This window comes from Rhincodon typus, chromosome 19, assembly GCF_021869965.1.
Source record: "Rhincodon typus isolate 14 chromosome 19, sRhiTyp1.1, whole genome shotgun sequence".
NCBI classification, from domain to species: Eukaryota; Metazoa; Chordata; class Chondrichthyes; order Orectolobiformes; family Rhincodontidae; genus Rhincodon; species Rhincodon typus.
In genome coordinates this window covers 44,632,205-44,653,600 of record NC_063350.1, presented here as the reverse complement: position 1 = coordinate 44,653,600, position 21,396 = coordinate 44,632,205, and the positions used below count along the sequence as shown (strand labels likewise).

At 39.0% G+C, this 21,396-nt stretch overlaps 1 protein-coding gene across 1 annotated transcript in view; it reads left to right on the top strand.

Annotated features, from left to right (window-relative positions):
* Positions 1-21,396, top strand: part of ctnnbl1 (catenin, beta like 1) — a 156,668-nt gene that overhangs the window by 127,108 nt on the left and 8,164 nt on the right. Inside the window, exons 13-15 of the mRNA XM_048608403.1 lie at positions 1,402-1,482; positions 5,004-5,141; positions 7,245-7,317. Of these exons, the coding sequence (XP_048464360.1) occupies positions 1,402-1,482; positions 5,004-5,141; positions 7,245-7,317 (292 nt within the window). The remainder of the gene's footprint in view (positions 1-1,401; positions 1,483-5,003; positions 5,142-7,244; positions 7,318-21,396) is intronic.

Here is a 21,396-nt window from a genome sequence, read left to right as displayed (position 1 = left end):
CCCCCCCCCCCACCACCCCCTCTATTTATTTCAGAACCCCCTTCCCTGCCCCCATTTCTGAAGAAGTGTCTGGGCCCAAACCGTCAGCTTTTCTGCTCCTCTGATGCTGCTTGGCCTGCTGTGTTCATCCAGCTCTACACCTTGTTATCTGAGAATTTCAAGACTTTTTTTTATAATTCAAGTGATCCTTTTAGTCACTAATGGCACATTGTCACTACCGCGCTTCCTAGGTGATTTTTATATGCTTGGGTAGGTCCCTAGTGAACTTAATTACTACCACCGGAGTTGTGTCACAACACATCTAAACAGATTGAATAAAAATATCTATGATGTGACTGTGTTCAGTTGGGAAAACTAAAAATGGTCTGTGATTTGAACACTGCTACCTAGTTTTCCAACTTGGGAGTGATACCACCAATCAATGAATATTGGGTGTTATTTCAAATAAATGCACTTATTACCAGCATGCAGGTACAGCAGATAATAAAGAAAATGAATGAAATGTTGGCTTTTGTAGCTAAAGGAATAGAATATAAAGGTGAGGAAGTATTGTTGCAGCTATACAAGGTGTTGGTGAGACCGCTCCTGGAGTATTGTGCACATTTTTGTTCCCCTTATTTGAGGAAGGATATGGTGACATTGGAGGCAGTTCAGAGGAGGTTCATTCAATTGATGCCGGAGATGAGAGGTTTGTCGTATGAAGAGAGATTGAACAGTTTTGGCCTCTACCCCCTGGAATTTAGAAGAATGAGGAGAGATCATATTGAGGTATCTAAGATGATAAAAGGGATAGATAAAATAGACGTGGAGTGGATGCTCCCTCTTATGGGGCATTCTGGGATGAGAAGTCATAGTCTTTAGGATAAGGGGTAGCAAATCTAAAACAGAATTGAGGAGAAACTACTACTCCCGAAGAGTGGTGAATCTGTGGAATTTGCTACCCCAAAGTGTGATGGATGCTGGGACAGTGAGTAAATTTAAGGAGGAGTTAGACAAATTTTTAATTGGTAATGGGTTGAAGAGTTATGGGGAGAAGGCAGGAAAATGGAGGTTAGGAGCATGTCAGCCATGATTGAATGGCAAAGTGGACTCAATGGGCCGAATGGCGTAATTCTGCCCCTATGTCTCATGAACTTATTGAACCAGACATAATGATGAAACAGACTACTGTAGTGTAAGAAGTTCATGGGACAATCCATTTACTCTATAGTCATTAAACCTGCAGTGCCCCAACTTCTCTTCCCCATCCCAAGTTATTCTGCACTACTGCAATGAATTCTACACTGTAAAAAAAAATAGTAATTTTATATAACAGGCTTTGTTTAAGTCATGTATGCTTCAAAGAAGCTGGCTGATTAGTTTATGTGGTACTCAGTTGATGACTATTTGCCTTTCTTACAGGTTGATCGACTAATGGAGTTGCATTTTAAATACCTGGAAGCTGTGCAGGTGGCTGACAAGAAGATTGAAGGAGAAAAACATGTATGCATTAGTTGGTCTGGCTACAGTTGTGGTTTCTGTTCCTTATGAGCTATCATGTTAATCTCTGGCATAGTGGCCCGCTAATTGAATTTGGTACTGTGACATAAAACCCCATGGAAATAGATTAACACTTTGGGAGGAAAATTTGGTTGGGGACATTGTAGATGGCCATTCGTTTAAGTCAATATTGATTTTTTTTAGATGACATGCTGTGCATTAAATGTGTTAACTATGGGAAGGAGTCATACAAAACTCATTATCATTACCAATGTTCAGGGTTACACATTCAATCCTGACTTCTGAGTTACTAAAGAGAATTGAATATTCATTGCCTGTGACAGGAGACGTTCTTGGTGCCTTCATAATGAAGGTAAGCAAAGTCACGTCAAGTAAAATGCACAGTCTACTGGAGAAGCAAAGTCTTTGGAAAACACATGTAGCAAAAAGTGGTCTGGCAAATGTGTCCTTAGCACTGTGTAAGCAACAAAGCACTGAGGCATGAACTGCACTGGTATCAGTTTCCTAATATGCGAGACAGGAATTTGAATTCACCTAATTATTAACCTATAATCAAACCAGGGAACATAGGTGTCATAGTGTTTTGCAGCATGCAGAAAGGCCATTAGGCTGTTGTATGTGCTGGTCATCAATTATTTGTTTACTTCAGACTTATTTTCCAGTACTTAGCCCATAGCCTTGTGTGCTGTGGTGCTTCATGTTCAACTAAATACTACTTAAGTGCCTTGAGGGTTCCTCCTTCTACCTACCTTTTAATCAGTGTCTTCTCGACAACCCACTATTCTCTGGGTAAAAAGAATTCTTCTATAAATCCCCTCCAAACCCTACTCTTTACTTTGAACCTATGCCGCCAAGTTATTGACCCCTTGACTAGGGGAAATGTATCTTCCTATCTACCCTATCTATGCCCCTCATATATATATAAAATGCAGTTTTATATACTTCATTTAGGTCCCATACCTCAGCCGTCTGTAGGGAAAGCAACCCCAGCCTACCTGATCTCTCCATAACTGAAACATTGTGGTCCAGGCCTGGTGAATCACCCCTCTCTAGAGCAATGATATCTTCCTTTATAGTGTAGTGACCAGAGCTGTATACAGTACTCCAAGGGTGGCCTAATGTCCTATACAGTTCCATCATAAGATCCCTGCACTTTTATTCAGTGCCTCAGCTAATAAAGGCAAGTATCCCATAAATTTTCTTAACCACTTTATTCATCTGTCCTGCCTTCAAGGATCTGTGGACATACACATGAAGATCCTTCTGATCCTCTGTACTTCCTACCATCAGCATGTACTTTCTTGACCTCTTAGTCCTTCCGTAATACATCATTTCTCGCTTTTCATGATTAAATTCCATTTGCCACTCTTCTGTCCTTCTAATCAGCCCATCTACGTCGTTCTATAGTCGAAGGCTTTCCTTCTTGCTATTTACCACAGCACCAGGTGCTGTTATCACAGAAACGAGCTTTCCAGATAGTTCTGGCTTAAAATTCAGTGGTGTGCATGATTTCCAAACCAGTGATTAAATCTCCTCAATAAAACTACATTGGAAGAGTAAGTGTAAAGAAAAAGACCCAAGGTAGAAATATGCACAAGTAGCAAAATTAATAAATTGACGATAACATTAGGTGAGATGTGTTAACCTTGAATGGGATGGTATCACTTGAGATTGTGCTTGCCGTATAGCAAATATGACTTTACGGGCAGTAATATGTTTGTAAATCAGCTCTGGCCTTTTTGTTCATTTGTCCTTTCTGTTACTGTCTTCTCTGGTATGTAGGTATTTGTTAGATTTTTAAAAGTGAAGTCTAAGATACATTATAGCTCCAGTACTGAAGAATAATAGTTTCTCTAAGTGCTGTACTTGGAAGTAGAATTCTCTATGAAATTTCCAATACAAGACTTGGGGTAAGTTGCAAATTAGATTTGTCATAAACATAAACTGTTCTGATCTCCTTCCATTGGATAAAAGGAAAATTCAATGAGAATAAATTAATGGATACATTGCAGCAAGTTATAATATTAGAATTTCTAATTACCATCAAATTGTATTAACATAGCCAACTTGAGAACAGCTAATTGGTCAAGGCTTGAGAATCTTTCTGATCTGCATGGTTCAGTAATGGACTACACGATGGTTTCAGATGTGGCCAGAATGTTTTCTTCATATGGGAGTCTGCAGATTGCTTTCAAAGAATTTCTTACTAGATAAGATAATTAACCCTGAACTCACTAGATATATGAAATTCTAATAACAGCATTAGTTAAAAATCTTGAGCAATGTTCACCATGAGGATAGTGCTTCTTGGTGGCTTAAAGGATATGTCTTTTGTGAATTTAAAACAAAAGATGTCCTCCCACATTGCTGATTTCCCTTGGGTCGGATGTTTTGAACCACAAACTTTCAATGTGACTACCTATGGGTTTCATGTCAGTGGGTCTTAATTCTGCTTAGAATACAATGGATCTATTTCCAAGGTTGCGTTGAAGAATTTTGAGAGCTTTGTTATTAAATTTTAAATATATCTGTTAGACTAGTGATTTAGTTGTCATTAAACCATTTGATATTGCCTGCCGAGTTTATAACTTTATGATACACTTCCATTAGATGTAGTGTCTTTTTATTAAGTAGAGAGAAGTCTGCTGAACACAGCAATTAACCAGTTATCTTACAGGGAAGAATGTACAACTGCGAACTGAATTCATAATGCAACCTACTTCATTTAAGTGTACAAGTGTAAAATTTAAAAGTTTTGACATGCTCTTCTCAGGTTAATTGTAAGGTGTTTCTTGTCAAATGTGCTCCTTTTTTAATCAAATCATATAATAAATGCTTCAATTAATAACTTCTATCTAAATTAATAATGTAAGCTTTAGGAAATTAATAGTTCATGCATGTATATCTGTTAAAATGATCAGTTCAAAAAAACTGTTAACTCACCATTCACTTTGTACAATTTGTCCAAACTCTTGAAGGTCTTATTAGCTATAAAATTGTCATTAATCAAGAATTTAATAGAAAATACAGTCAAAATCCCAGCATGTTCTACAACCAATAATTACTTTTGAAGTGCTTTAATTATTACTGTGGATGCAAGCTAAGATCATGCAATTTAGCTTTATATATTGGATTCCAGAGTTATTTAAATTTCCTTTTTTAAAAAAAAATCTGAAGAAGGCACCCTCCAATTAAGTTGAAGACTGTGTTTTAAAATAATTTATTTTGCAGCCTACCGCGTATTGTTGAACACAGTTCGTATTGTGAATTGATGCCTTTTTACTTGAGCCTTGAACCTTGAAATAGTCTACATGCTATAAATAAATCATTTATTTTGATCTTTCCCTTGCTATCTTTTCACCATTTTAAGTAGATTACTTGGTTAAGACCATGAAGAAGAAATCTGCCTATTAAATAAACACAGTAATGCAATTATGATGGATGCACATGAAAATGTTTAACAGTATTTCTCCTAAGCCTTTATGCTATTTTGTTCTTTTTAGGATATGGTCCGTCAAGGGGAAATAATTGATGATGATATGGAAGATGAATTTTATCTGAGGCGATTGGATGCCGGCCTCTTTGTCCTTCAGCTGGTTTGCTACATTATGGTAGAGAGCTGCAATGCTAATATCCCTCAGGTGATTTAAGAATCCGCTCATTAAAAATACTTCTTGTTCAAATACACCTATCTGTGGGATGTGTGCATTCTTTATTACCATCTGACAGAAAGTTGAGGGTAACTTTTTTTAAAAATCTGATAATTAATTTATGAATGAGCTGTGTTGAGTGAAAATGAACATGCTTTCAAGTGAGCTTTGTAACTACCTCCTAGGCACAAACAAATGTTAGATTGTGGGCGTTATTTTCTTCTTTTTCATCACTTAAAATTGTAGTTCTGGTTTTGATATTGTTCATCCTAAAATTGCTTATAATACAGCTTATGTCTGTAGATTACATATTATAATGAATTTGTCTGTTTGAGGACTGAGCCTTAAGGAGGATAAATATAACATTTCATTCATTCCTCCATTGATAAGTGCAACTTTAGATTTTTCAGGCACTTAGAAGCATCAGTTCGGCTGCAATTATCTCTCCAATTTCCATTTTCTTTTGGAAACAGCAGTAAATGACACAACCACAGATCTGTTCCTTGTCTATTATGTTACCTACCTAAACTTCAGATGGGAACAAAGCCATGCTTAAGACATAGAGTTTTTGTTGGGAAGGAATTCAATGACTTTAATTTTACTTATGTTGAATTGAATGCAATTCTTACTGATCAGTTGATGTTAACGAAGCAGTCAAATGAATATTAGTGGCCAAGGAGTAAAGATGGTAACAGAGATGTAAAAACTTGGGCTGAAATTTCTTATACCTTCAGTTTTTGTCTGATACATTTGGCCCTTAGGATCTCCTATCGCCATCCTAAGATTGCAAACTTCCATTCATTATACGTATTTCTGACATCTTAAGTATGGGCACCTCAAGACAAATTATGATTGGATTACGAAGTTTCTCTGTCTTATTTCAGTGTCTGTCTGTCTGTCTCTTACTCTGTCGCTCACTCTGTCTGTATATTCGTGTGTATCTCGCTCTGTCTTTCTCTCTGTCTCGCACTCTGTCTCTTCTCAATTTAACTCATTGTCAATAGACCTTGTATGTTAAGAAAAGTTTAATTTGTTTAGCCACTACCCAGATTTTCAACCAAATTCTGCTCATAATGTTGTTTCCTTCACTTGAACTGTACTAACCTGTCAAATTAAACTGCTTGAACAGAGAACCACCCCTAGGAACCTTCTCACACCTGTAATTAACTTGTTGACCCCTTTTCTACCTTATTTTTCATTTCTAGGCAACCTGATCACCTGATTATTTACTAGAATCCAGCTGTTTTTAACTAGAAAGCAAATCCTAATTCTTAAAAAGACCATCACTTCACAAAAAAAGATTCTTCCTGCAAAATTGCATGGGCCATCACCGGTTTATGAGTTTTATAACTCCAACTGCATATCCTGTCAGCCTATGAAATAGAATGTTAATATGCTAATACATTGTTTCTTCAATTTGTTTCACTTTGTTCATAAGCAGAAGGAACTGATGCATATAGGTTAAAAAAAAGTCAATGAAACCCTGGTGAATAGTTACTTCATTTGCCCGGGAATAGGATATTTTATGGTGCTGCATATTGTCTGCCTCATGACTTAACCTTGAGACGACTGTTATAGCAGCATAAAAAGGCTACCTTTAAATAGACGAGCTTCATTGTTATTATAAATGTCATACAGTCTGCAGGAAAAAGAGTGTTCCATATGTGCAATTACTGCCATGCTGACAAGAATTTAATTGTTTATGCGAGTGTTATTCTTTCAAGGTGTTGTCCTTAATTTTAGTCAGATAGGGCTGGATGCATTGTACCTGCTCTTCTCTCCCCTAACCCACCCTCACTGTGCTTTCTACATCCTTTCTCCATTCCACCCCATAGCACATTCTTCCTTTTCACCCAAGCCCACATTGCTCCATCTTGCCAGTCCTGACTTCCTTTACCCCACCTCTCTGCCTACCCTCTCCTTCATCGTTTTGAAGTTTCATTATTTATTTTGATGCTTGTGTATGTCAGTTCTTTCCAAAGCAAATATGAAAAAGCCATGTGACAGACACTCCAAAAATAGTAAGGTAAATTCTAACTTTGTTTTGGTTTGACATTGGTGTTGTGTTGTGACTGTATTTACGCTTATTTTCAGATAAGACAGCGTGTACACCAGATCCTGAATATGCGAGGTGGTTCAACCAAAGTGGTTAGACATATTATGAGAGGTACGAACATGATCTTTTGAGGGATAGCAATATCCATTAATTTCCAATGCATCTCTTGTCTTTTATCAACTCTCCACTCAGCTATCTATTTGTTTTTCAATAAACCAGCCTTGTCTCGATATGCAGCCAGTTTTCCCCTGAATTCTTTTGTGCTGTCTATTTCAGCGATATGCTATGATGGTGTTCACATATCTATTATTATCCAATGGACAAAAATGTTGTACTTTAATTTTTTTTTTCCCTAATGTTTGACCTGTGTAATCCACATTAGTTTTGTCAGTTCATTTGGAGCCATGAGCTTCCAGTGTTATTTGACTAACGGTGAAGGTGTCAGGTTAGGTCTTCAGTGCCAACCTAAGTTGCTGAACTTGTTCCATTGTGTATTGTTATTTATTATCTCTTTATCTGGTTGTTCAGATTTCATGCCCCTTCTTTACTACTTTACTTTAATCCTACAGAACTCGATGGAAGTGAAAATGTGCCTTATGCTGTACAAACAATGAGAATTTGACGTTTTAGTCTTTGGGTAGATTTACCTGCACTGGTAATAAGCAAACAGAACATATTCATTAGCTCTGTAGGAACCAAAGTTTTTTTTCTATTAGACAGAAACATCTTTTCTACTTAATTTGTACTTGTGAATATTGCATTGCAAGACTATAGAAAAATGATATTTCTTAAATGAGTTTAATTATGTGTGTGGTGTGGATCAAAACCCTGTCAACCTCACATACAACCTGTCTTTTAGGAGATCAATTTGTTCTGTGAATACAGCTGTGGTTTGGAAATCCATGCAGGCCAATGCATATTCTTTGTCAAGGTTACCAACCTGAAATCACCAGATCCCCTCTTCTGTAGAACTTTTGAAATTTGTTGGTTTTGCAGTGAAGTCCAATGATAAGAGTCTATTCAAATTAATAGTCTACTCATTGAGAGCTAAATGTTGCACATGAAAACTCCCTACTCTTCCCTTTTTAAGTTTTTTGTTATGTGAACCTTAATTGTAACAGCAACAACTCACATAGGGCACTATGTGTAATAAAGCCTCCCAAGATGATCAAGAAGAGGAGGTTTCAAAGACATCTCCATTCTCAATGATCAGTGCAAAAGAGAAGAGAAACATTTGCAACCAATTCCAGAAAAACAACAGTAGGAACACTCAAAGTGCGACACAGCCACATAAGATATTTGAATCAGATCACTAAAGGCTTGGTCAGAAAGGTAAGGTTTAAATAAGTCAAACAAAGTAGAGAGGATGAGAGATCTAGGGAAGGTATTCTCAATCTTGGAATCTGGATAACTGAAAGCAAGTTTACCAGTGGCAGAGTGATTATAATCTGGGATTCACAAAAGATGAAAATTAGAGAGGAACCTTTTCCTGGAGTTATAGGAGGTTGGAATAATTTATTGAGATAGCGAGGAGTCAAGTCATGGAGGAATTTGAAAACGGGTGAGAATTTTAAAATCTTAAATGTTGGTAGAATGTAGTCAGTGTAGATTAGTAACCACAGGTGTGAAAAATTAATGGGCTTTGCTGAGAGTTAAGATACGAGTACCAGAGAATTCAATGACCCCAAGTGGGCAGAGGCTAGAATGTGGGAGACCAGATAAGTCTGTGTTGGAGTAGTCAAATCTATAAGTAAAAGCATGGCAGGGGATTTCAGCAGCAGCTGACAGACTGAGTCAGAGACAAGTCAAACGTAGTTGTAGGGATGGAAATAGATTTTATGATGGAATGCTTATGAGAATAGAAACTCCTCTCTGGTTCAAATGTGGTGTGAATCTTGAAAGTAGATTGACTTAATCTAAAATTGTTGTCATAGAGAAGGGATGCAGTTGGTAGTAAGGGAGCAGAGTTTGGAGCAGGGGTCAAAAACTATGGTGTGAGTCTTTCTGGTTGGAGCGCAGTAACAGGAGTAGGCTATTCAGCCTGTCAGCCCTGTTCTACTATTTAATACAATCATGGCTGATTGATCACTTCAATCCATTTTACCCACACTATCCTCAAGAGAACTTGTAAGCTGTTGGTAAACTATCAATTTCTAAACAAACCCAAAGACTAAGCTTCCCTAGCCCTCTAGGGCAGAGAATTTCAAAGATTCACAACCCCCTGAGAAAAACAAATTATCCTCATTTGATCCGAAATGGCATCCCCCTTATTTTTAAATTGTGTTCCCTTGTTCTAGACTCCGCAACCCAAGGAACCATCATACATGCATATATCTCATTAAGTATTTTGTAGATTTCAATGAGATAACCTCTCATTCTTTCAAATTTTGGACAATATAGGCCCAGTTTGCTTAATCTGTCTTCATAGGACAGACCTGTCACCCTAAGAATGAGAGTGGCGAACCTTTGTTTCACAGCCTCTAAGGTCATAATATCCTTCCCATGGTAAGGAGACCAAAACTGCACACAGTCGTTTAGGTGCAGTTCAAAGAAGCTTCAATACAATTGAAGCAAGATTTTCACTACCCCTGTTCTCAAATCCAGTATTTAATTGGAGGAAATATTTGTTAATGCACTATTGGATATCAGAGAAACATTCTGATATTTTGCTAACAGTTGCTGTATATTCACCTCTGTCATGAACTTTATGTAACCTATACAAATCAGCAAACATTGATTTGAGTCAAGAGTTTCACTGCATTATTATTCATTTGTGATATGGTACCATGCACTCAAAGCTATTATTGCACATTTTGATATTGGCTTGGCACATCTGGTTTGTAAGTAAAATGGATAGAATTTATATATTTGAATATTCTGACATTGAATAAATTGAATTGACTTGAATATAAATTAACTTTAATCACAACAGTTTGTGCTGTCTCCTCAGTGTCTGGATGGAATGACGTAGCACAACACTGGTTAATTTTTCAATCTGTGCATATTCCATTATTTATCCTCTAATTATATGAGTCTAAAAAGTTTTTAATATTGGATCTTTACAACAAAAATGGCTTCTTCCCCTTACATAACGTCTTTCAGGCAAGGCCTCTTTTGGTTTGTCAAACACAGCAAAACTCATGCATTAACAGCCCACAGCGGAACAGTGTACCATTTTGTAAACTTATTTACTGGAATATTTGTGTTAATATTGCATGCAAGTCGATACTTGTGGCTTTATATTACACATATTTAGGCTAATTTGCCTGCGACTGTGACAGTCGTTAGGCCCAGAGGGAGTACATAATGTTTCAGACGCAGTTGAAGAATAATGGATTGTGGGTTCATTAACTGCACATTCACAGCCTAATAAGTTTGTGTTTGTTTTATTACATCCCCCAGCTATGTGTGAAGTGCAATCCCATGACAAATGTGTTGAAATCAGCTGTAAAGCAGACCCAATTCAGCTCTTAGAGTAAAGAAGTGGTTCAATTTTAGTAGAAGCTCTGCTCTCCAAGGAGCAAGTGTGCACCAATGCCGAAAACCATATTTATGGGAAGCCAAGGATTTCTGAATGTCAGCTCTGAAAATAACTGCTAAATAGTGGCTTTTTGAAAACCATTACAAGCTGGATACTATATTTTTACAAAAGGTCTTTGCGTTCTGCGCCCTTCCTTTTAATGATTTTTTGATAGGTTCATGAAAGAGCAGTAGATATCCAAGATTTTGTGAAGTGTCTGAAATTTGCAGTCTGTCATCAAAGCAGAGGAATTGCCCCCCTCCAAGGGAAATCTTAAGTTTAAGCGTATGGAACTTTGTTGCTTTCTTTATGTTTGGACATATTGCTTTAATCCATATGCAGGAATTAACTGTTCTCACATTCGTTTTGGAAGAATGTTTCAGCAAGAGTGAAAAACTCTATTGCCAGTTCAGTACACCTCTGGCAGTAAACAGGCACTAACGTGAGATCAAGCAAATGATGCTGCAAATTAGAAATCAAAATTTCAGAAATTTCTGGACAAATTGAAAATATGGATGTTGGTTTTCAATTCTTCAACAGTGTGACCTATTTAATCAAAGAAAATCAAAGTCCCCTGGGAAGTTAATTATTAAGGTGATTGCTGACTTGAGTTGTATAATGCAGAGAGAAACAGATATGTAATAGTGTAAATGCTATAAGTAACAGTCTAAAGCATTTGAGGCAGGGTTGAGAAGAAATCCAGAGTTTCTTAAAAGAGAACTTAAGGCTGTTGTGGCACTGTGGTAGTGTCCCAACCCATGGACCGAGAGGCCCGGGTTCAATTCCCACCTGCTCCAAAGGTGCATAATACATCTCTGACTAGTTGATTAGAAAAATAGGTTAATTTTAAAAAAAACTAATTAAAGATAACTCCCAGAAGTAGTGTGGAGGTGTCAGAGAGGAAGACATCCTTGCACGGCTGATGAAGACATGAGTTTAACAAGCCCATATTTAACAATAATACTGAGTTAAGTAAGCAGCTTGTTTAAAGATTTCAGGCAAGGCATTAACTGAAAGTAAGCATATAGGTGCAATAAGCAAGTAAGGGGTTAAATAATATGTCAGCGTTCATTACAGCATGTTGAGAGATTGCGAATATGGCACTGAGGTAGAGGGTCAGCCATGTATATTAAAGGGTGTCTTCAGGCACAGTGGGCTGAATGGCTTACTTCTACTCCTATTTTTCTGTGTTTCATTGTGAAAAGTAAAAGCAGCCACTTGTGAATTTGTTCAGTGAGTGACCCTCACAGTAAACAAAAAAACAAATAATACTTTGGAGCTATCAAACCAGGTCTTACCATCAGCTAGAATGATAACAACATGCACAAGCTTCAGCAATTAGCTAAATGGCCAGTTCATCTTTTTTAGTGCTGTTGGGTAAAGGACAATTGTTTTGTTGAGGATAGCTGGAAAGATCCTCATTTCTTGTCAGATTGTGTCTTGATTGACAGGAGTATTTTCTATCATCTAATAAAACAGCTCTCATTTTAACATATTAACTTAAAAACACAACTGACAATGTAGCACACTCTCAATCCTGCAGCTTCGATACATGTTCAAATCTTGAAATGTGAAAGTTAAACTCTACTACTGGTACTCTTTTGAGTGGATATGTATTGGCAAGTTGCCTGTTGAGTACAAGAAAACATCGTGAAACAAGATAATAAATTGTAATTGACATTCTTTTGTTGTCAGTTCTGTTACATCCTAAAGTTGGTTGTCATTGATCTTGGCTATCTTCATGGGCAGGTTTTTTTGCTGTTTCTTAGCTAACTTGCTAACTAATGTATGACTAGGTAATTAAACCCGCCCCCTCAGCTCTGACAAAGACAAACTCGGAAACAGAGGAAAGAAACTGAGAAACACAGCAGGTCTGACGGCATCTTTTGAGAGAAAACAGAGTTAATGTTTTGGGCCCAGTGCTCTTAAGAACTATAAAGGGAAGTCTCTACTTTATATGTCTTGGAGTCTGTCAAGGTGCAGTCTCGCTATTCCAGCTGAAGAAAGAGCCATAGAGAAGGTCTGCAGTAGAGGAATTGAAAATAATGAGAGTAGCAAATCAAAGCCAGATCTGGATTATTAATGAAAATGGCAGTGACAGTTAACAAAATAACTCCAGACAGTATGGAATACAAATGAACAGATCATAAAAGCTTTTATTTTATCATTTGCTTGTTCATGAGCGAGGGTTAGAAGGTGCTGTTTAAAGAAACCTTGGTGAGTTGATACAGCGTACCTTGTAGATGGTACACACTGCTGATGAAAGGAGTGAATGTTGAAGATTCCGGATGGAGTGGGCTGTTTTGTCCTGGATCATGTCAATCTTCTTGAGAGTTGTTGGAATTGCACCCATCCAGGCAAGTGGAGAGTATTCCATCACACTCCTAACTTGTGCCTAGTCGTCGAGGACAGGCATTAGGGAGACAGGAGGCAAATTACTTGCCGCAGAATTCATAGTTCTGACCTGCTCTTGCAATCATAGTTGTGAAATTATTGTTACAATTCAATTTCTAGTCAACAGTGACATGGAAGATTATTAATAGTGGGGGATTCAGTGATGTTAATGGCACTAATTGCCAAAGGACAATGGTTAGATTCTGTCTTGTTGCAAATGATCATTCCCTTGAATTTCTTCTTGGTGTGAGCAATTAGGGGCTAAATTAAGAAGCAGAACCAAAAGGATGATAATCTCTGGATTACTGCCTGAGCCATGAGCTAATTGGCACAGAGTTAACAGGATTAAACGGGTAAACACGTGGCTCAAAGATTGGTTTGGGAGAAATGGGTTCAAACTCATAGTACATTGGCACAAGTACTGGGGAAGGAGGGAGCTGTTCCGATGGGACAGGCTCTACCTGAATCATGCTGGTGATCAAATTAGAAAGGGTAGCTATGACAACAAATTCGTAGAGTACATTAGGGATAGTTTCCTACAGCAATATGTCATGGAGCCAACCAGGGAACAGGCCATCCTAGATCTGGTAATGGGTAATGAGGCAGATTTAATAAATAACCTCCTCATAAAAGATGCTCCAAGAGGAGGTGATTGTAACATAACAGAGTTTGATATTCAGTTGAAGAGGGAGAAACACATATCAGAAACAACTTTGCTTAATTTAAATAAAGGGAATTACAATGAAATGAAGATAGATTTAGTTCAACAGAACTGGGCAAATAAATTAACAGGAAAGACAGTAAACAAGCAGTGGCAGATATTTAAGGAGGTAATTCATGACACTTGGAAAAAATATATCCCAGTCAGGAGGAAAGATTCTAATAGAGGAATAAACCAATGATGACTAACCAAGGAAGTTAGGAGAAAAGCCTTTAAGCAGGTGAAAGTCAGTGATAACCCCAAAGACTGGAGAAAAATTCAGAATCCAACAAAGGAAGACTAAGAAGATTTTCTCTGTCTTTATAATAAACTATTAGGGCCAACTAGCACAGAATATAAAAACTGACAGTGAGATCTTCTTTAGATATATAAAAAGAAAGAGCAACTAAAGTGAAATAAGCTCTTTAGAAAATGCATCTCTCCAAGTATAGAGCACAGATGCTCTACAAAACTGCCCCTGAGTCTACACTTGGTCTCACCAATGTAGAGGAGGCCACATCGGGAGCAGCGGATACAGTAGACCAAGTTGGCCGATGTACAGGTAAACCCCTGTCTAATATGAAAGGTTTGCTTTGGGCCTTGAATGAAGGTGAGGGGGAAGGTGTATGGACAGATGTAGCACTTCCTGCGGTTGCCGGGTGCGGTGGGGTTAGTAGGGAGTGAGCGGTCCCTACAAAAGGCATATAGGGGTGGGGGGGAATATATCTTTGGTTGTGGGGTCGGATTGTGCGAAATGATCCGTTGGATACGGAGGTTAGTGGGGTGATAAGTGAGGACAAGAGGGATTCTATCTTTATTTTTGTTGGGGGGAGGTGTTTTGAGGTCAGAAGTGTGGGAAATGCAGGAGATGTGGTTGAGGGCATTCTTGATCACCAGAGGTGGGAAAGTTGCGTTCCTTGACATAGGAGGACATCTGGGATGTTTGGGCATGGAACACTCCATCTTGAGAGCAGATGCAGCAAGGCGGAGGAATTGGGAGTAAGTGATTGCATTCTTGGAGGAGGGTGGCTGGGAGGAGGTGTAATCCAGGTCATTGTGGGAGTCGGTGGGCTTGAAATGGATGTCAGTTTCGAGGCGGTTAACAGAGATGGAGGCGGAGAGGTCCAGGTGAAATTGAGGTTGGGCTGAAAGGTGTTAATAAAGTTGATAAACTGTTCAAGCTCCTCATGGGAGCACAAGGCAGCGCCAGTACAGTCATCAATGCAGCGAAGGAAGAGGTGGAGTGTAGTGCCAGTGCATCTGCCGCTACACCTCCCCCCTCACTTCCGTTCAAGGCCTGAAGCAAACCTTTCACATTAGACTGGGGTTCACCTGTATATCTGCCAACTTGGTCTACTATATCCGTTGCTCCCGATGTGGCCTCCTCTACATCGGCGAGTCCAAGTGTAGACTCAGCGGCAGTTTTGTGGAGCATCTGCGCTCTGTACGTGACAAACGACAACGCCTTCCGGTCGCCAACCATTTTAACTCCCTCTCCCACTCCCTGGGTGACATGTCTATCTGGGGCTTCGTCTAGTGTCACACTGACACCACCCAGAAACTAGAGGAGCAACACCTCATATTCTGCCTTGGGAGCCTACAGTCCAATAGCCTAAACATGGAATTCACCAGTTTTAAAATCTCTCCACCTCCCCCCAATGGCCTCATCCCATATCCAACCCTCCCTCTCGTACCCACCTCCTTGACCTGACACAACCTGTCCATCTCCTCTCCCACCTATCCGTCCCTCCCACCTCTCTGACCAATCACCACCACTTACTACCTGCACTCACCTATTATCATTCTACCTACCTTCCCCTGCCCCACCCTTCCTGTCTCTATTTATTTCCCAGCTCCCTTCCTCCTCCCCATTTCTGAAGAAGGGTCCCGACCCAAAATGTCAACTTTGCTGCTCCTCTGATGCTGCCTGACCTGCTGTGTTCTTCCAGCTCCATACTGTGTTGTCTCTGACTCCAGCATCTACAGTTTTTGCTATCTCTGAGTATTTTCAATGATGCTAGTTGTTATTCCAATCATAGATTGCAATTAGAAAACCTTTACAGTGCTCAAAGAGATCATTTGGCCCATCAAATCTGCACCGATCCTCTGAAGAGAATCCTACCCAGACCCCCCCCACCCTATCCCCATAACCTTACATTTCCCATGGCTAATGCACCCAGCCTGCATATCCCTGGACACCACAGGACTATTTAATTTAGTCAGTCCACCTAACCTGCACCTCTTTGGGCTGTGGGAGGAAACTGGAGCACCTGGTGGAAATCCACACAGACACGGGGAGAACATGCAGACTCCACACACACACAAAAACACCCAAGACAGTAATCAAACCTAGGTCCCTGGAGCTGTGAGGCAGCAATGCTAACCACTGAGCCACTGTGCCACCCCGAATGTAGAGATTTTGACCTAATTCCCATTGACTAATTTTGTGAGGGCTCCTTGATGCCAGCTCAGTCAAATGCAATCTTGATGTCATTCACCTCATATCTGTAGGTCGACTCTTTTGTCCATGTTTGGACCAAGACTGATAAGGTAAGCAACTCGGTGCCCCTGGCAGAACCCAAACTGAGTCTCAATGAGCAGCTTCTTGCTGAGCAAGAACTTCTTGACAGCATTGTCAACAACTCCCTCCATCACTTCACATACTGAGTGTAACCTGATAGGGCTTAATTGGTCAGTTTAGAGTTCTTGTGGTTTTTGTGCACATGGCGTACCTGGGCAACTTTTTTATATTACTGCAGAGATCCCAGCAGTGTTGGCAAGGGCCATGACTAGTTTTGGAGCACAAGTCTTCAGTAATATTGGCAGATTGTTGTTAAGGCCCATAGCCTTTGCAGTGTAGTATCACATGGAGTGAATTGAATTGATTGAAGAGTGATCTGAGAAACTCAAGAGGAGGTAAAGATGGATCATCCACTTGACACTTCTGGCTGAATATAGCTGGAAACACTTCAGCTTTATCTTTTGACTTAAGGTACAGTGCTTCACCATTGTTGAAGATGAGGATATTTGTTCAGCCTGTTTCTCCTGTTGTGAAATTGTAAGGAACGTGATGGCCTAGTGGTATCATTGCTGGATCGTTACTCCAGAGACCTAGAGAACATTCTGAGGATCCGAGTTTGAATCCCACCATGGCAGTGGTGGAATTTGAATTCATTAATTATCTGGAATTAAGAATCCCAATGATGACCATGAATCCATTGTTGATTGTCGGAAAAACCTATCTGATTCACTAATGTCCTTTAGGGAAGGAAACTGCCGTCCTTACTTGGTCTAGCCTATATGTGACTCCAGACCCATAGCAATGTGGTTGACTCTTAACTGCCCTCTGGGCAATTAGGGATGGGTAATAAATGCTGCCGATGCCCTCATCCTGTGAATGATTAAAGGGGAATAAAAAATTGACCACCATGAATCATGGCTGGTTGCAGCAGGGCTGCACAGCTTGATTTGATCGGGGATCACTTAGCCCTGTTTGGCATGGAAGTAGTTCTGTGTTGTAGCTTCAAATTGATACCTTATTTTTAAGTATTACTGCTTGGTGTTGCTCCTGCCTTGCCCTCCTGCACTCTTCATTAAATCAGGGTTGGTTCTTCAGCTTGATGTTGATGGTATAATGGGGGATATACCAAACCATGAAGTTACAGATTATGGTTGAATGCAGTTCTACTGCAGATGCCCTGTGGTACCTCTTGGATGTCCATCTTTGAGCTACTAGATCTATTTGCCATATATGGTGATGGTGCCACACAACTGAATAAATGTTATCCTTGATGTGAAGGCAGGACTGTGTTTCATCAAGTACCATGCACTGGTCACTGCTCACAATGCTATCAAAGACAGATGCATCTGTGAGTGGTAGAATGATGAGGATTAAGTTAAGTTGGCTTTTCTGTCTTGTTGGTTCTCTCAACATTTCCTACAGAACTACTCTAGCAGCCATGTCCTTTAGGACTAGGCCAGCTCAATCAGTCGTGATGCTACCAAGCCACTGTTTGTGATAAATGTTGAAGTCCCCACCCAGAGTATATTCTGTGCCCTTCCCACCCTTGGTGCATTCTCCAAGTGGTGTTCAACATGGAGGTATATTGATTTATCAGCTAATCAGTGCATCAGTATCCTGGTCCTCTAGTTTACTAGTCCAGTGACATTAGCATTATCCTTCTGCCTCTCCTTTCTGAATTGTACATGGAAATTGTTCCAATATTCTGCTGTTTACAGTATTGAAATTTTTCTAAACCTTTGGCTATTTGCAGTTTTATACATGAGAGGAATGTGTCCTAGTCATGATATTAACCATTTTGTTATAGCATTTTTTAAAATATCTATTTTAATCTTTTCCTTCAGTATATGAGCTCTGCTTCAAATTGGCCCCATCTTTGAACAGATCTGCAGCCATGTTAAAAATTGCAGCACCTAACTCTTGGCTCTTACTTTTCATCATTTTAATTAATTAAAATCAAGATCCATCCAATAGTTAGCGCAAATGCAAGTTCAATATACTGATAAGCACATTGCTGAGATAACTATGTGAAATTGTAAGCATTCGTGATTTTGCAGCTGCTTTAAGGTAGTAGAGACCTAAATCATTTTTTTCCCACTGCATTGAACACAGTTTCAAAAGTAAGGATGTAAGCCAAGTTAAAACCTTAGCATATATCAAGCTCCTTTCAGCACAAACCTTTACCTAAAATTACTATAATAATTTTTCTCCATTGCTTTCCTTGGTCAAATTTAACACTGCACTGCTGAGCTTCCTGGAATTTAATTAAATGTAATGACCTATTGCTAAATTTTAGTGAACTAGAAATTCTCTATTTAAGAAGAAACTTTATGCAGGTATGCTCTAAACATGCATTTACTTTTAATTGCTCATTATAAAATTAGGTATTCAAAAATTAATCCTACTGCATTTTTAAGTTCCCTGACTGTGCCATAAAAATTATGATCTGCAGCGTTGTACTTTTTGAAATTCAATTTTAACAAATTTAAGCGCACAAAATCAATATTGGTAGATGATGGCTTGGCAAGTGTCTAGCAGTCTCGGAGTGCAAACGGTTTCACAGAGAATTTTGGAAAAGCATATCAACTTTGAAATACCCAGAAAATCCTTAAATGGAAAACATCCAGACAGATCAAAAGGCTGTTTCTGTACAATAGAACTATTTTCTCCATTGAAGAGAATAGAAAGTTAAACAGAAACCCACATCAATTTTGATTGTAATGTGTGTTACTTAAAATATCTTGCCAGCACTGACTGTTAAGATTCTTCTTGGCCACATGGGCCAACATTTTAGAAGTTGCTTGTGATATCTCAGATATGTCAGTGTTCACTTAAAGATGTAGGAAAAGAGAAACAACTTGTAGAGGGGAGCAAAATAAATAATAACTATTAATTACCATTATACATTTCTTATAATGTATAGGGGTCAACACAAGTCTGTTCTAAAATAATGTCAAATTCTCATGCTCAGGTACTAATTTCTAAACTATTTGCAAGTTTCCAAGCTAGATATTCCAGTATGGAATTGTATGCAATTTTTTTTAAATTCACGTTTTGGGCATAAGCTAATAGAGCTTTATGGACACTATTTTTCCAGTAAATTAACAGTCATCTATTTTGTTTGTCATATATGTAGTAGTTAAATTACACGTAGTTTTCATTATTGAATGTTCCTCTTTTCTGAGAATAGAAGGTAAATTTCGTAAGATATTTTCCAAAATAATGACCATAAAATGCTAACCGCAGTTCCACATTCTGCATTGCAAGTATTTCAGTTTGAATTTGCAGTTAATTTGAAAATAATTATTGAATTGCTTTTGAATGTCATTCTTCGGTAGTGCTATGCCTGTCATCACAGTCCAATCATGGTGGTAAGTCTCTGAATGGAAGTAAAGGATATATTGTTTAGACAGGAAGGGGTGCATGTTTTCAAGATGGCTATTGCTGCAAATACATCTTCAGTTGTGTTCCTGAAAGAGCTTTTCAGATACATAGCCAGAGTGAAGTGATGGATCTCAATAACACTCAAGTGAGGCTGTAATCTGTCGTTTGAAGTCAAGCCATGTGGAACTCTGAGTAGAAGGCCTGTTTTTTAAATAGCTCAGAAGAACTTCCATTGATCTTTGCAAATTAACTTTTGGATCTTCAGCATTGCAAGGTATTGTCCTCTTACGTAATCATTTATAATGTAACTAAAATTGACCAGTTGCATGGGCTCCATTGTCACAGTTTGAGTATTATGCTTTTTTAAGACACCAGTACCTGCAATGTAGTTTTAGTCTATGGGTACATCTGATGACTGCATACAAAAAATGTGAGTCATCATGGGCATACCTAAGCAATATATGCAATGCAGAATGGTCACAGAGTCAGAGATTACACATTTTATCTAAAGTGCAGCTGATCTGATATCAAACAACTTGCATCTCTTTCTGAGCATTTGAGAAATTTGGAGATGGGTTGGCTGGCTTTATTGAGAAAATTACATTGAACATTTTATGAATATCTGAAATTATATATCTGGCCCCCAGATCCACAGTAATATGTTTGACTTTTAACTGCCTTCTGAAATGGCCTCGCAAGCCAGTCAGTCGTATCCTATTCAGCCTGACATTCTTAGTTCTCATTACCAATATCTGGGAGCTAGTGCCAAAATTGGGAAAATTGTGCCACAGTCTAGTCAACCAACAGCCTGCCATACTCATATACATGAAATCATACCTTTTAGACAATATTCCAGACACCAACATCACCATCCTTGAGGATGCGCTATTCCAAGGACAGGGCATACATAGCAGAGGTGCTGGTCCAATGGTGTACAGTCAGAAAGGAGTTGCCCTGAGAGTACTCAAAGATTGAGTATGGACCCCATGAAAGCATCAGATTAAATATGGGTAAAGAAGCCTTTTGCTGTCTACCCCTGCCCAGGGCTGGGGAATCATTTCCTCTTCCATGTTGAATGCCATTTGGAGGAAGTACTGAGGGAGCAAGGATGCAGAATGTACAGTGGGTGAGTGACTTCAATGTACATTAACAAGAGCAGGACCACCACTGAACGAGCAGGATGAGTCCAAAAGGACATAGTTGCTAGACTGTGTCAGCGGTAGGTGGTAAAGGAACTAACAGGAAGTAGTTGACCTCATCCTCACCAATCTGCCTGCCACAGATGTATCTGTCCAAGACCATAACAATAAGAGTGACTACTGCACAATCCTAGTGGAGACAAGGTCCCATATTCACATTTAGGGTACTCTCTGTTGTAGTTGCCCATGGCAGAATATGACAAAATTGCTATTAGGGATTTCCTAGACAATCGAAGGAAATGTTAGCTGATGCAGCATTTCGTATAGCTGAAATCATTGCCTTCACAGACAGACAACAAAATGTCTCCGAGTCTTAGTAAGATGGGACTAGAATGTAAACAATAAAGCTCTGATAAGGCAATTCAGATGAAAGCAAAAACAAAGTTGCTGGAAAAGCTCAGCAGGTCTGGCAGCATCTGTGAAGGAAAAAACAGAGTTAACATTTCGAGTCCGGTGACCCTTCCTCTGATCA